Genomic DNA, 15,795 nt, shown 5'->3' on the forward strand with positions numbered 1-15,795 from the left:
TCCACTTTGCAATTACGGCGCCTTCCTTGGCGCCAACATGATGATTTCATTTAATTGAAAATTTGAAAAACATGAATTGAACATTGCTGGGGAAACCAGCGAGTTTGTTCTATTTGGCTCCAGTGACTGGTATAAAAAATGAATCTAGAACAGCTGCTGGATAAATGAATGTTCCAGATTCCTCAATCTTTCTGACCATTTTTCGCATAACAAACTGACACGGTGAATTCACCAGCTTTACTGACCATTAATAACCTGCTACGGACCAACTCCTTGAAAGAGTGACAAAAATGCGCAATGTCATTTAGAGGTCTATTTCGTAACTCAAGACGATTCCGCTCGACAGTGACTTGAGCCGAATTGCTCGTCAGTCACTGTCGAGTAGAACAAAAACGCAGTCGACAGTTTTTTCACTCGACTCCCATACATTTGCAGACGAGTAAATCGATAGTAGGCGTTATATTTGTTTTACATAATTGTAAAACTGTCACGTCGAGTAATTTTTTGCTCGTCTCGGAATACACAATAGGCTCCTTAAAGATTTTACTTATTTAAAGCTCTTTTTTAGTTTTGTTGCATTTTTTCTTATAATCTGGACCCGATGTTCTTAGTTTAGAAGCCCTGTACTTATTACGTAGAACATTTTTCCGAATAACTCGACCCCTGTAAAGTGTATTATTCTACTAGTTAAAAATGTCAGATTTCCCTTTTCCTTAAACTCTTACTTAATTGGAGTGCGATTTTTTTGCCATTCCGTAATATTCTTTTTCTTAAATGTAGATACGATTCATCATCAGAAAAAAAGGATTATTTTATTTAATGACTTTAACATTACATTTGCTCTGTTTCATATTGAAAAATCATTGTATTACAATTCAATTCCATTACACGCAAACGCTTCAACGTTTTGTGTGTCTTCTTTGACTTCCCTTTCTCTTCTAATTACGGTTTTCTGTTTCTTCTTTCACTGATTCCTCATTCAACCTTTTTGTGTTCGTTTCTCAACCTGCTCTGACTTCTTCTATTCTTCCTCTAGCTTCTAGCTCTTCTGATGCTCTAATTTTCTTTTGAATTGCATTGTTTTGTTTTTCTTGCTCTGCTCTTCTTATACCCTCAATACGTTTCCGGCCGCTTTATAATCAAATTCCATTTCACACAAACGCTTTAATGTTCTGTTTTCATCTTCTTCGACTTTACTCTCTGAGTTGTAGTGGTCGCTTTTCGAACTCTTTTCGAATTACAGTTTTCTTTTTCTTCTTTCACTGATTCCTCATTCAACTTTTTTTGCTTTCGTTTCTTGGCCCGCTTCTTCTTGGCTTCTTCGGTTCTTCTTCTAGCGTCTGTTCGTTCTGCTGCTCTAATTTTCTTTTGAATTTCATTTTCTTGTTTTTCTTGCTCTGCTTTTCTTATTTCCTCAATACGTTCTCCGGCCGTCAGAACGGGAAAGTATTTTTTGGTATAGCTTCGATGCTTCGCGCTTCGTCGGTGGAATCTTAAGAAATTCGGAAATACTTTTCTTCCTTGTTTGCGATACAACGTTTCAAGACAAAATTTTCAAAACGACTTATCTGCTTTTGTAAACAAAGATTCAAACGACGATTTGACGAATCTGATAGCAATCCCACGCAAACAAAAACCACCAACAGGTAGCGGAATCCTCCCCCTCACGCAAAATAATCTACCCGTTAAATTTACATGAAAAATCACGTAACCAATCAATTTCACCAACACCACTAATTTTATCTGATGCATATAAAATGTAGCGGTGTAGCGTAAAATTTGAATGAAATGGTCATAAAATTAACGAAAATAAACTATACGATGTACGTGAATTTCATGTCATTGAAGCACTGATTGAGAACTCACTCAGCTGTCAGTTGCAGGTCAGTGTTGTCGTTGTCCCACTTGCCCAACAATCAATTCATATAAAAAGGTTAGTACAATTTATTTCCTATATATTTTTATCTGTTCTACAGTAATGCATTCATATACGTTTGTAGCAAATTATCGAATCATGGAATCATCGAACTTGAACCCAACCTTCACTTCCCATCCTGAGATAAATACAAACAATGCACGTTTTCGCTCAATTTATGCGGCGTTCTTCTGCGGTTTCCGGGGATCACAAGAGTTTTACAGCTTTAACATTGATGAAAATCTGCCAGACGTAATTATTTATCTATATGTTATTTATATTGTCAATATGTACATTTCCGCTTTTAGTTCTCAAATAAATATTAAGAAAGTCTTTTATTTCTCATTTTTCTTATTTGCTGAAGCAAAAAAATAAATAAAATAAATTACAAATCAAGCGTCAAAGCCATGGAGCAGTCACGTAGCCTTCATGTGAAACGCCGGTGACATCCGATTGAGTGGAATTGAGTTCCTGTACCGTTGAGTCTCTTAATTATTACGTGAAAAGTGCTGTGGAAAAAATCCACGTATATTTTCACGTAGATATGACGTGATGATTATTTTGGGTGTACCTATTGATGGTGTTGGTTTGCGTGGGTGAGCTATCAGATTCGTCAAATCGTCGTTTGAATCTTTGTTTACAAAAGCAGATAAGTCGTTTTGAAAATTTTGTCTTGGTTTGTTGTATCTTTGAGAATGTTGGGAACAGGGTGACCAGAAGTTGAGTCTAAAATATTGAAAACATTTATGAAAAAACCCTGGCAATTATGTTTAAACAAATAACTTACCAACGCATATATTTTCAGTAGTGCCAAAGCTCATTGAAACGGAATTATTGAGTGCTTCGGTGTCTATGTCACTGCTTGCCATCGATTCTTTCAAGGAATGAATCACACCTTTTCCTCAAAATATTGAGCCAGTTGGTGGGTTACTGTAGCTGAAGTATTTCCGATTAATACCTCAACACTTTTTGCATCGGACAGTACGGGTTCATCAGCTGTTTCGTTTGTTATGTTGTTATGTTGTTATGTTATCAATATTGGGTAATAAAGTCTGCTGACTGGGAACTACAGGAGGAGACACAGTGTTATTCGACGATTTCGCTATGCATTTAGTGTAATCAACGTTCTCAGCATCGAAAGGGAACAAACCGCACACACGAAAACCGTTAGTAATACTGTCCTTTTTAATTCCCTTTGCTACTGCTTCCTGTAACACACCTCCAAAGTGACGCAATGTGAGCCAACATCTGGTTGCTTCGAACGCCAGTCATCTACTTCGTTCTTCCAGTGATCTTTTAATGGTTTGAAAATAGAGACGTCGGCTGGTTGCGTAATACGGGTTGTGTTAGGATATAAAGCAATTAGAATGACTCCCAGCTGCTGACACAAATCTGCCACTTCTATTCCTACGTGAGAAGAATGGCCGTCCACAAACAATATTATGGGGAGCTTGATTTCTTTTAGAAAGTAGAAAGGGTGGAAAACTTTCTTCATGTATTCACCGAAGTTGTGAGATGTCATCCACCCACGCTCACTCTGCCCAAGTTTCCATTCTGAGGGAAATCCTTGCGCGATTTCCTTTCTGATTCTCTTCCCTGGAAGAATGACCAGTGGATTTACCACCAGTCCGGATGCGCTGAACGAAAACATCACGGTAACGTTTTGCTTGCTGCGTTCGGAGGGACAATAAAGGAGTTGAACCATTTCCGGCCTAGAAACAGCATAATAGAATTGGCAAACAATAATAATAACATCGCTAGAATATTTACCAGGGCAATTATTTTTAAATGGAGTTTTCCTGGGATTAGCAGACAAAAACTCTTGGACTTTGAGGAGCAGAGAACGGCGCTGTACGGGGAAACCACGCTGTTGGATCCCAATGATCCAGACACAAATTTTATCTTCTTCTTCCTTAGAGAGAACACTGGGTGGTCCATGTTTGGTTGTTTTTTGCCACTTGCTGCTCAATCGGTATCGAATAGTAGATCGAGAGATTCCGTATTTATCACCGGTGGATTTTACAGAAGAGCCCTTAACGATTTCGTCGAGACACTTTCTGATTGCTTCTTCACTGCTCGCATGCCGGGAGGGACTTCGTGACGACATTGTTTCGGACTTTTTTTGCTATGATAAAGAGACAATAAACAAAAACATACACAAAATATGATTAAAAGTATACGTACCTCGTTATCCTAAACCATTTTACCTTCACAATTGAAATAATTTGAGAAAAACTGCTGTTAGCAAAATGCACGATAATGCCAGTGGAGATATATCAGCTTCCACACTGATATTCTTCCCTCCCCCTTCATACGGGAGCTTGGCAGAAGGAAGGTCGTGCGATATGTGCCATCACAAATATTGCCCTCCGCTCGCTTTCAAATCGACTTCTATAAAAAACATTCTTCATGCCTGCCGTATCCTAACGGAACTATCAATTCTATACTATCGCCTCTAATGCTATCATGAACATGTACGTCCAAGTTTGGAAGATGATATTAGCATTTCCATATCACGATAATGATGTCACGCGGATGGCGAAAATTAGGAACTGTCAAAAAGCAGAGCGCGTTTAGGGGTGGCAAAAACAAGCGCATGCTGCGATATTTTACATAATTTTTAAATGCGAAAAACAACAGTTTGTGCTAATTTAAATTGATCAAATATGTGTTAAACTTAAAATTCCTTCATTAAATTGCACACTGACCTTGGTGAAGTAGCATAAGCATGAAAAATATTATATCTATTCTTCTAACAAAATACGACTCCCTAATTCAAAAATTATAGTAATGCCCTGGTAGCTAATACTGCTCGGCAAAAAACTTCATTATTTAATAAAATTTGCATTATTTTAATTAATTTTTTTCCACCAAAATGAAGATTTATGTTCATATTTTTAATGGTTTTGCGTGAAAAGGTCAAAAAATGCCAATTTTACTAGATATATTAAATTATGTGCTTCGTGTGGCCAATACTGGAACATGGCCAATTCTGGAACATCTACCCTGCTACATATCGTATATGTATACAGAGATGATAAGTGAGAGACTTGTTCATTCTCTTTAGCATTCAATCCCTGCTCTTTGCAATCCAAATTGTAATTGCTAACCAGATAAATGTAGAATTGCCTACATCAAGCTGCCTGTTGCTTAGAAGCAGTAAATAATTAATGAAAATATAGAATGGTGTTCATTTCTACCCGTTCATGGATGCCATACACGGTCCCTTTTCTCATGCTGGTCTCATGAAGGTGCGAATGTGTGAGGCTGTTGTGCGTGTTAAAGAACAACATCTGGCAACCCGGTTGTATCTTATGCAATCGCCGCTACTGTGGTGTGCCCCTACCGGATAGGCGTCACTGTGGTAGCTGTCAACCTTTCCCTCGTTTTTCAACAAATGTAAAAATCATACCGAACAATATAAACGTGTTTAATCTTGTCTCTTCAAACAGTATTCTTTTATTTCCGTTTTTCCGTACCAATCCGAAATCCTATTTCAGGTTTTGGGTCCAGTAAACGCGTTGCGCGAGTGGAACATTTTAGTGAAGTGGTTTCGTGATGGAAGTTGAAAAAGCCGATCGTGTTTTTCTGCCGCTTTTCGACGGCACAAATTTTTCAGCATGGAAGTTCCGCATGCTGGTACTCCTGGAAGAGCATGAGCTTGTGGAGTGTGTGCATACTTTTGCTGCTGATGTACCGGCTTTGCAGTACGAGGCTGGTGACAGCGATGCTGTGAGGAAGACGAAAGATGTGGCCAGAAAGAAGAGAAAGAAATGGACAGGAAGTGTAAATCGTTGCTAGTGTCGCGTATACATGATTCGCAGCTGGAATATATTCAGGACAAACCCGATCCAAAAGACATTTGGGATGCACTGCGTCGTGTGTTTGAGCGCCGCAGTATCGCGAGCCGCATGCATCTTAAGCGCCAGATGCTCACAATGCGGTTTGAGGGTGGTACGCTACAGCAACATTTTCTTCGGTTCGACAAGTTAGTGCGTGAGTATCGTGCGACGGAAGCAGTGCTAGAGGAGATCGACGTGATTTGTCATCTTCTTCTCACACTTGGCAATTCGTATGCCACCGTGGTTACCGCGATTGAAACAATGCCGGAAGAAAACTTGTCGCTCGAGTTCGTAAAATGTCGGTTGCTTGACGAAGAAACCAAACGAAAAGGTGTCGATTTGTGTTCCTCAGCTGCGAGTGGTGAAGCTGCTTTTTCGGGCTCAAAGAAGCCAATGAAAACGAAGAAGATGAAATGTTTCGGGTGTAAGCAGGAGGGACATAAACTTTCGGAGTGCCCTGTGAAGAAAAAGGAAGGCAATAAATCGAAGGCGAATCTTGCCGATCAAGGTGGCGTGTGTTTTGTTGGCTTCAGCAGGGGATCTGATGTACAGTGCGGATCGCGAAAAGTGAAATGGTTCATTGACTCTGGCTGTTCGGATCATATAGTGAATGACAGGTCGCTGTTTGATGATCTGAAAGTGTTGGATCAGCCAATCGAGATAGCGATTGCTAAAAATGAACAGTGCATTGTGGCAAAACATTCCGGAACGGTTCGCGTTCTTCCGAAGTTAACAGTAAACAAATTGAGTGCACAGTGAAGGACGTTTTGTGCGTGCCGGAATTAAGGTGCAATTTGTTTTCGGTGATGAGAGTAGACGATGCGGGAATGAAGGGGATCTACGAGAATGGGAAAGTGCAAATTCTGCGTGGTTCGGAAGTAGTCGCCACTGGCTCGCGTGTGGGACGCTTGTACGGTTTGAACTTTTTCGTTGGCGAAGAAAGTGTGCGTAAATCGTTGCTATCGTGCGGGCGGATTCCAAAAAGTTTGGAATTATTGCATCGTCGGTTCGGACATTTAAATGCAAGAAGCCTTGAGAAACTTATTCGCGATGAAATGGTTATCGGAATAAAATCGGACAGTGCAATTAAATGCAAGGACATGATAGTATGCGAGCCGTGCGTCGTAGGCAAGCAAACTCGAAAGCCTTTCGCAGTGCGTGAAGGAAAACGTTCATCGCGTGTGCTTGAACTGATTCATTCGGATGTTTGCGGTCCGGTTACACCAGTTGGAGTTTCGGGAATGAAGTACTTCGTTACGTTCACCGATGACTGGAGTCATTTTGCCGTAGTGTATTTGATCACATCCAAGGACGAGGTGTTCGAGTGCTTTCAGATGTATGAGGCATTGGTATCGGCAAAGTTTGGGCGTAAGATTCATCGACTGCGCTGTGATAATGGCGGTGAGTACAAAAGTAAGCACTTTGATCGATTTTGCAAATCTAAAGATTCAAATAGAGTGGACGGTTCCTCACACACCTGAGCAGAATGGGGTTAGTGAGCGGCTGAACCGCACTCTGGTGGAGAAGGCTAGATCCATGCTTGAGGATTCCAAGGTGGATAAGCGTTTCTGGGGTCAGGCAATCCAAACGGCTGCATATTTGCTTAATCGTAGTCCATCATCGGCAATCATATCAAATGTGACTCCTTATGAGCTGTGGGAAGGCTGCAAGCCGGATGTAAGCAAACTTCGAACGTTTGGCTGCAACGTGTATGTTCATGTTCCAAAAGAACAACGAACAAAATTGGATGCTAAGGCATGGAAGGGATTCTCTTGGGTTCTGCTAACAATGGTTATCGCATATGGAATCCAAAGATAAGTAAAATCATTCATGCTCGAGACGTAGATTTTCTTGAAGGGAAAGAGTCAAAGCTGAACCCCAACAGCTTGGTGCCGAGTGATATTTTCTCTGTTTCGAAGAATTCTGCCAATAGTGATGATGAAGAAGAAATCCCCGTATCCGATGATGAGTCGAATGATGAGTTTGACAGTTTCCGCGAAGAGGATGGTCCGGATTCTGGTGAAGGACCGGTGGAGGAAGATCTTGGAAACAGCTCGGGAAACAGATCAAACGGAGAAGCAGCTCAGAACGATAATGGAACAAGTCGTCCTCAGCGAAATCGGAGTGTGCCATTACGGTACGCGGACTACGATATGGATTATGCAGCATATGCACTGAATGCAACAAGTTATGTTGAGAATCTACCAGATTCGATAACTGAAGCAAGAAGGCGAAGTGATTGGAGTTTATGGCGTGCTGCCATTCTGGAGGAAATGGATTCCTTGAAGAAGAATGGCACGTGGAAGTTGACGAGACTACCGAAGAATCGTAAGCCGATAACCAACAAGTGGGTTTTTAAAATCAAGCGTGGCATGGATGGAGCTCAAGACCGGTACAAGGCAAGATTGGTCGCTCGTGGATTCAGCCAGAAGTATGGAATTGACTACAGCGAAACATATTCTCCAGTGGCGAAACTGGATACTCTGCGCACTGTGTTAGCGGTGGCGAACCAGGAGAAGTTAGTCGTCCATCAGATGGACGTAAAACGGCTTTCTTTGAACGGAACGTTAACGGAGGAGATCTATATGGTGCAACCAGAGGGATTCGTGGAAGGAGAAGATTTAGTGTGTCGTTTAGAGAAGTCCATCTATGGGTTGAAGCAGGCTTCACGTGCGTGGAATCAAAGGTTCCACTGTTTCATCGAAGAACGATTGAAGTTTGTAAGAAGTGAAAACGACCAATGCTTGTACACTCGAAAGGTCGGATCGGAGAAATTGGTCATAGTTTTATATGTTGACGATATTCTCATAGCAGGGTCGCTGAAAGCAGTGAAAATGGTGAAAACTCTTCTTTCGCGAGAATTTGAAATGGCCGATATGGGCGACGCTAGAAGCTTTCTTGGAATGCGAATTGATTACGACATTGAAGGTGGTGAGATGCGCATCAGTCAGCAGCAATATCATGAGGATGTTTTGCGAAGATTCGAAATGTGGGACTGTAAACCAGTCTCGACCCCTTTGGAGAACCGTTTGAAACTTCCAAGAGGAGTAGAGGAGAACAGAATCAACAAGCCATATCGGGAGTTAGTAGGTTGTTTGACCTATGCGGTGATGACAACGAGACCAGATTTGGCAGCAGCTGTGAACTTCTTAAGTCAGTTTCAGAGTTGTCCCAATGAAGTACACTGGGTGCATCTCAAGAGGATTTTACGATACATCAAAGGCACCGTAAAAATGGGCTTAGTGTATCGGAGAATGGACGATGTGCCAGCAGTGGAAGTATATTCTGACGCAGACTGGGCCAACGATCAGTTTGATAGGCGTTCTGTCAGTGGCTGTATATTCAAAGTGTTTGGATCAACGGTTAGTTGGATAACTCGAAAACAGCAAACTGTATCTCTATCATCAACCGAAGCAGAGCTGACTGCATTGTGTACAGCAGCTTGTCACGAGATGTGGTTAGTTCGCGTATTGGAGGATCTTTGGTGTAAACCTAAGGAAGCGACGACGTTTTACGAGGACAATCAGTCAGCGATGCGCATTATCGAGAACTCAAAGGATTTTGGACGACTTAAACATGTGGATGTGAAATTCCATTTCTTACGGGATCTGGTGAAGCAAGGAAAAGTTCGACTTCAGTTTTTGCCTTCGTCGGATCAGCCAGCCGATATGATGACCAAGGGTCTACCGTTGGCAGCCTTTCAGAGACATCGAGCTGCTATTGGTCTAACGAGTTGCAGCGATTGAGCAGGGGTGTTAAAGAACAACATCTGGCAACCCGGTTGTATCTTATGCAATCGCCGCTACTGTGGTGTGCCCCTACCGGATAGGCGTCACTGTGGTAGCTGTCAACCTTTCCCTCGTTTTTCAACAAATGTAAAAATCATACCGAACAATATAAACGTGTTTAATCTTGTCTCTTCAAACAGTATTCTTTTATTTCCGTTTTTCCGTACCAATCCGAAATCCTATTTCAGTGCGGGTGGCGATGATATGACACAAGTGTGCTTTCATTTCTCTGTACGTTCAATTGGAAAGAACAACAAAAATGATGCTCCTCAAAGAGGCACATTGAGACAAACCGTTTCTCCCAAAGAGAGCCACTCCTCATTTTTCCCACAACGAAGAGCATCTTTTTTATGTTTTGATCATATCCGTGATGTTTTGTTGCTCATTTTTGATGAACTTTTTTATTCTCATTGAGCTCATTATACGAGTAAATGCCAAGCCTGCCCATAATGCGCAATGTTGTTTTTAAATAACAAACCGAAAATACGTTTAATGTTAATGATTTCAATGGTTCTTCTTCTTATTATTGGCATTACATCCCCACACTGGGACAGAGCCGCCTCGCAGCTTCGTGTTCATTAAGCACTTCCACAGTTATTAACAGCGAGGTTTCTAAGCCAAGTTACCATTTTTGCATTCGTATATCATGAGGCAAACACGATGAAACTTTTATGGAAGTCGAGACAATTTCCAATCGGAAAATTGCCTAGACCGGCCACCCCTAAAAAGTGCCGTAAAAAGAGGGTTCAGTGTAAAATCAAAAGTTTTGGGCTCCGTAACCCCCAAAGACAAATAAGCCTTTCAAATAAAATGTGAGACTGAAAACAGATGGTTTCAACCATGCCAAATCAGCGCTATGGTACGGAAACAGTGGGTTGTGATTCAGTCACTAAGCCATAATGCTTTCGATGGAATGACAACATAGTTCACATTCCTTTGCAACCTCTCAATGCCTAATTGTGCCGAATTATGTCAAATTTCAACCAAACTTAAGATTTAGTGCAATGAGTAATAACTAGATTAGAATCATCTTCAAATCGACGTTCCCATTGATCACGACCAGTAAAACTTGCGTCTAACGTTTTCTACGCCAAACAAACCTCTGCTCTCTTTTGTCTGATGGTTAATATTTCAGTAGAACAGCCTTTCCATACAGAAATTCAAAGACGTTTAATCAAATTTGACTGCTGTAAGAATTGACACCTTCTGATATACCTACATCTGTGGGATGGCTGTTGTATAGGAATTTACACCTTCTACACACCTCCACCTGGTACCAAAGTAAAACATGAACCTGATAAAAATTGCACCTAATCGCAAACCTGTTCTTAGCAGCGTCCAACCACTGTTGTAATGCATAAATCGCATCATAACAATCCACTGTCAACTAATCACCACCATTGTAAGTTCTCTGCAGACTGACCATCACCTTTCGATCACAGTTCGCTCTTTGGAAACTCACTCTCTGGTAGCGGCCACGCTTCCATGGCAGTGCAACATGAGCGGCTGCTGTCCGGCGATGATTGCCGAATTGAAGATCTGTACGCGAATGCTCTTCTTGATGCGCGCAACCATCTCACTTGATGATGTCCAGCTTCCGCCCATCAGTAGTCGGTTGATGCTCTGGTCGTTCAGTTCGCATAACGTCGCTAGTCGGGGAGTGTGGTGTAATCGCGTCGTGCTCGTCAACTGCAAAACCGGTTGATTAAATTCTGTCAGTGAACCCCCGGTGGGCAGATCGGACACCGTTTCTATAACAGTTTGCGGAACTACGGTTCGATTGTCGGCTAAGCCTGACGGCCGAATCGATGGCACGGGCAGTGATCGAAAAACAATGATCTACGCATGCGAAAGGTGACGTCATTGAGGTTATAGCGGTTGATAGTTGACACTGATCTACACTTAACTACAAAGAAGATTATTCGAAGGCACTGCTACCGAGAAGAAGCTAATCTGCCGTTGTGCTTTTTATTTTTATTTCGGCTCAGCGGTGACCATTCCGCGAAGCCATCAACTAGTGTTGGTCGCGAGAGCGAGTTCTGCTGTACAACTTGCGCTGTTTACAAATGTGAAGATTCCGCATCGCTACTCCGCGATTGTAAACAAAAATCAAAGAGCGGTAAAACCTGAATACGAGACCTACGAAGATGACGAGGATGATGATGACCTTAGGGAAACCCATCGGTGCCGGTTTGCTGCTACAGCTGTTTTTGACCGGTTGCACGCTGTTGGCCGCATCCGTGCATGGCCAAAGCCAGACTCTATACGGTAAGCATCGAGGAAGCCCCGGATTGGTGTAGTCTTCAGGAGGAACGCTTGATAAAATACTAAACTAGAGCGCGATAACAGTGACTATGCCGTTTAGTGTTAGCAAGCGCGTTGTTTGTGTGGTTTCCATAATCTACAATGGTATAGCACCGACATGATAACCTCTCGATCCTGCATTCTGAAATCGGCGAGAAGCGATCTGTATAGAATGTGCAAATGAAGAGGAAGTGTATTCTGGTGAGATAGAATAAGGGGAATTTAGGAAGCGTTTTTTTAATCATAATCAAGACTTTTGAAAAACAGAATTATTCATAGCCGAACAACCCACGCATTTTTTAGATATTTACTATAAAAGTAGTAGCAGCCAACCTGTGAAAAAGAATTGTAATTGTAATTTATTAACTATACGTGGACCTGTTAGTTACCTTTACAAAACGTCAAGGAAGAAATTATTTTTTAATAGAATAAGGTGAAAAGCCATTTTAGCAGTCTTTATGTTTATTACTCGGCCACATATCAGCCTAATGGGTTGATTTTTTGCACATCATCAGACACCTATAGATGATGATCATGATCAGGTTTGCCTCATTTTTTGTGGATCTGAAACATATAGGAAAGTTCCACTGAACTGGGAACTCACATTGCAGAGCTGACCGACAGCAATACTAGCGGGTGCCTTATAATAATGCCTGGGCATTTTTTTTTTTGAACGTGTTGCTGCCACTGCCGGAGTGCAGCTGAGGCGCGTAACCCACCAAATCAAGCCATTTCTCTTAAATTTAATTAGAGTAAATCACTACTTGGGCACATTAATCGATTCCCGATACGCTATTAGTGTACATAGTATTAGGTTATCAAATTTTCCAAAATAACCAATACCTCCATAAGGTTATTCTGATACATTAAATACTATAAATGAATCGCCTACTTTGAGCGGCACACTAGGAGTTAACTTTACTATTTTTACATAGGGGAATGTGGGGAGACTTGATCAACCCCTGTTTTATCGAAAACTAAAGTAGTTTTGTTTTAGAGTTATTCTCGCTGAGACCCCGTCACTATTTGCACGAGGTTCTTAAAAATTCCTAAATTTATATTCATTCGAAAGCTTTCGGCGAGTTTATTAAGGCTCCGAGTTCAATTCTTTAGAAAGATGAACCCCTCGTTAGTTATTCATGAAATCATTTTAATGGACCCCTCGATTTTTGTCAATTTTTGATTCACCGAAACAGTCATAACTCCAACATTTCTCAACCGATCATATCCAGTATTTCGCGCTCGATAATGGTGGCCAAATGAGTGCCTAGTGACATTCAAGAGGTAGAAAATATTTACGTTTTATAATCAGTGTAGGCTTCGATTTTATGAAAAATATTGGCACTCACCAGCTCTGCCTTGAACCAACAAACGTTAAAAAAGTATCTTTCATTTATTTGTTTAATCCTTTCTTTCGCTACAATTTAATCCTAATTTCAAATATTCATCTTTAATTTTTATTTTTTATTTTTTATTTTTTTATAATATGAATATCACAAGCACACTACTTTGGAATATCAATTCTGCTAGACGCAATTACAATTTACTTTGTATGATTCGTTGGAATTCGTGTTTCAGAAAAGAAGTTTAATTGTAATTCGTACTTCTGATTTTAAATACGAAGAGTTTTGTATGAACTCACTATAAAAACCTAAAAATAAACTAATTGCGTCTGTAAATATCGGTTGGACAAACTTTTTTTGCGTAGTCCAGAATTCCATTTGCATGTTTTGTTGTTTATACTCTCTCTTAAAAATATTTATTTCATTGTAGTTTTTCATATGCATGTTTAATATTCTAAAGCGACATAACTAAACGTGTATTAAATTAACCAAAGCCCAGTACCATTTTTTTGGTATAAGGCCAAGGCCAGAATATAATGAACAATAACAGTTGCTCGCCATGGCACGATGTATTACAAAAACACAGCTTGGCGGATAGTCAAATGGATTGGGCACTAGGATCTTTGGATAAGCGTGACTAATATTGACATGAATTCGAAAAGTTGCTTTCAATGGACTTGATAAACGCAGATACAGGCGAACTTATGGACTTTGATATACTACTCTACTATCAGAGCTTAGAGAGCAATTCTTTTTGGACGGACAACTTTTTTTAGTCGCATTGAAGTATACTTAGTTTTTCAATTGGTCCACCAAGCGGCTTTCGACTGACTTGTGATATTTTGTTCGTATAAGGAAAACGGAAATCATTTCATGTCAATTCATACCTTCATTCAATGAAGGACATCCCCAGTTATAAGACTGAGAGATATTCGAATCGATTTGTGATCAATCAAATCTGCTAAACGAAATTTTGCATAGAAAAATGGGAAATATTTGGTTGGTGTTTGGTGCGGTTTGGCAGAACCCCGACCAATTGTCCTCCGTCAACTCAATAATGAATTTTGGAAAGAATCTGCGATCATCGAATCCGTACATGCCTGTTCAAACGAAATCAAACACGATTAATTGGAATAAAATTACCGAGCGCAAAATACTGGATAGATCAGCATATCGTTGAAAAAAGGAAGAGTGTATTCTTAATTTTCAATAATAAAAATTGAAGCAGCCATATTGAATTTGGCAGCCATCTTGGATTTCTTTTTGAAAAATATTTTTCCGCCTGGTTGGCAACCACAGATTTTGAATATTAATACATCGATGGAAAGTTTAACTTATATTGTGCATTGTTTCCGAAAATCTCAGGTGTATGTCTTTTCTATCAAAAGTTATGTATGATTTACCAAATTATTTTGTGAAGGCCCACCTGACCAATGATCATTATTTTTATGGTTAATATGCACAGTAAAAATAATGAAAAATAAACAGCACATAAAACTTGACACGCGGAAATTTACGCTTTTCTACGCTGAAACGGTCATCTTCCTAACAACATTGCTCACAACTTGTATGCAATATCGACGATTCACGTCAAATATTATATACAGGGGATGGACAAAATAATTAGGATAGGCAAATTTTGGGTAAAATTAGATGTGTTGTAACTATCTTAGTTATCATCCGATTTTGACAATTCAGGCATGCCCGAACTAGAAAATTAATGCAGTTTGACGGTATGTCCATGGAACCGACTATATTACCGGATTCCGGAAATATTCCGGTTTTTCGGAGGTAGGTTCAAAACCGTAAATTTGAGGTGGATATTAGGAGAAGTTGTAGTTAAAAATTGAATAATATTAGTAACCACAAATGAAGTAGGGCTCTTGCTGATTGGAACCATATATTGAGATTTGGAATCGGACCAGAATCAAGTGACATATGGTCATTTCTTTAAAATCGGTTCCGATCGATACTTATCAAAGGGGTCAGGCCACAACTTCATTTGAATCTCGCTTTTTGATAAATCGTCCACTATAATTTTATTCTAGAAGGGCTCTAATGTGTCCAGAATGAAAAACCAATTGAATAAACGGATCCTGGAGTCGCTGGGATGTCCCCGGGGAACCTGTGAATGGGGACATTTAAATTTTACCACCAAAATCAGTCATTCGACGGCTCTTTTTTCATGGTTTTCGATCAGGAAGCGAAGTATGAATATGAAATGGTCCATTGGCGGCTTTGACCGCTTCCAGGATCAACGGATTGGCCCCGGGGAACCTGTTGAAGGGGACATTTTAGTTTTACCACCAAAACTAGTCGTTCGACGGCTCTTTTTTCATGGTTTTCGATCAGGAAGCGAAGTATGAATATAAAATGGTCCATTGACGGCTCTGACCGATTCCAGGATATACGGATTGGCCCCGGGGAACCTATTGAAGGGGACATTTTAGTTTTACCACCGAAATCAGTCATTCGACGGCTCTTTTTTCATGGTTTTCGATCAGGAAGCGAAGTATGAATATAAAATGGTCAATTTACGGTTCTGACCGCTCCCAGGACCTACGGATTGGCCCCGGGGAACCTGTGGAAGGGAGCATAAAAGT

The 15,795-nt window shown here is 40.5% G+C and overlaps 1 protein-coding gene and 1 pseudogene across 2 annotated transcripts; one reads left to right on the top strand and one right to left on the bottom strand.

Moving 5' to 3' along the window:
- LOC134204129 (serine protease persephone-like) overlaps nt 1-15,795 on the top strand; it is a 52,214-nt pseudogene that overhangs the window by 19,624 nt on the left and 16,795 nt on the right.
- LOC134204134 (uncharacterized) lies at nt 3,034-10,878 on the bottom strand. 2 transcript variants are annotated; one of them, XR_009977785.1, is made up of 3 exons: nt 10,765-10,878; nt 3,686-4,040; nt 3,336-3,627 (listed from the first exon to the last, which is right to left on the bottom strand). XR_009977785.1 is itself a non-coding variant. In XM_062678960.1 (2 exons), exon 2 carries the CDS (start codon nt 4,020-4,022, stop codon nt 3,114-3,116), a length of 909 nt encoding a protein of 302 aa, XP_062534944.1. In that variant the 5' UTR covers nt 4,023-4,040; nt 10,765-10,872; the 3' UTR covers nt 3,034-3,113. The 2 variants fall into 2 exon arrangements, 1 of the variants encoding a protein (XP_062534944.1); XM_062678960.1 differs by having other exon boundaries at nt 3,034-4,040; nt 10,765-10,872.

The sequence above is a fragment of the Armigeres subalbatus genome, unplaced genomic scaffold (assembly GCF_024139115.2).
Source record: "Armigeres subalbatus isolate Guangzhou_Male unplaced genomic scaffold, GZ_Asu_2 Contig411, whole genome shotgun sequence".
NCBI lineage: Eukaryota > Metazoa > Arthropoda > Insecta > Diptera > Culicidae > Armigeres > Armigeres subalbatus.

Coding starts and splice junctions, on each gene's coding strand:
- LOC134204134 (XM_062678960.1), bottom strand. CDS start 4,022: ATGTCGTCACGAAGTCCCTCCCGGCATGCGAGCAGTGAAGAAGCAATC.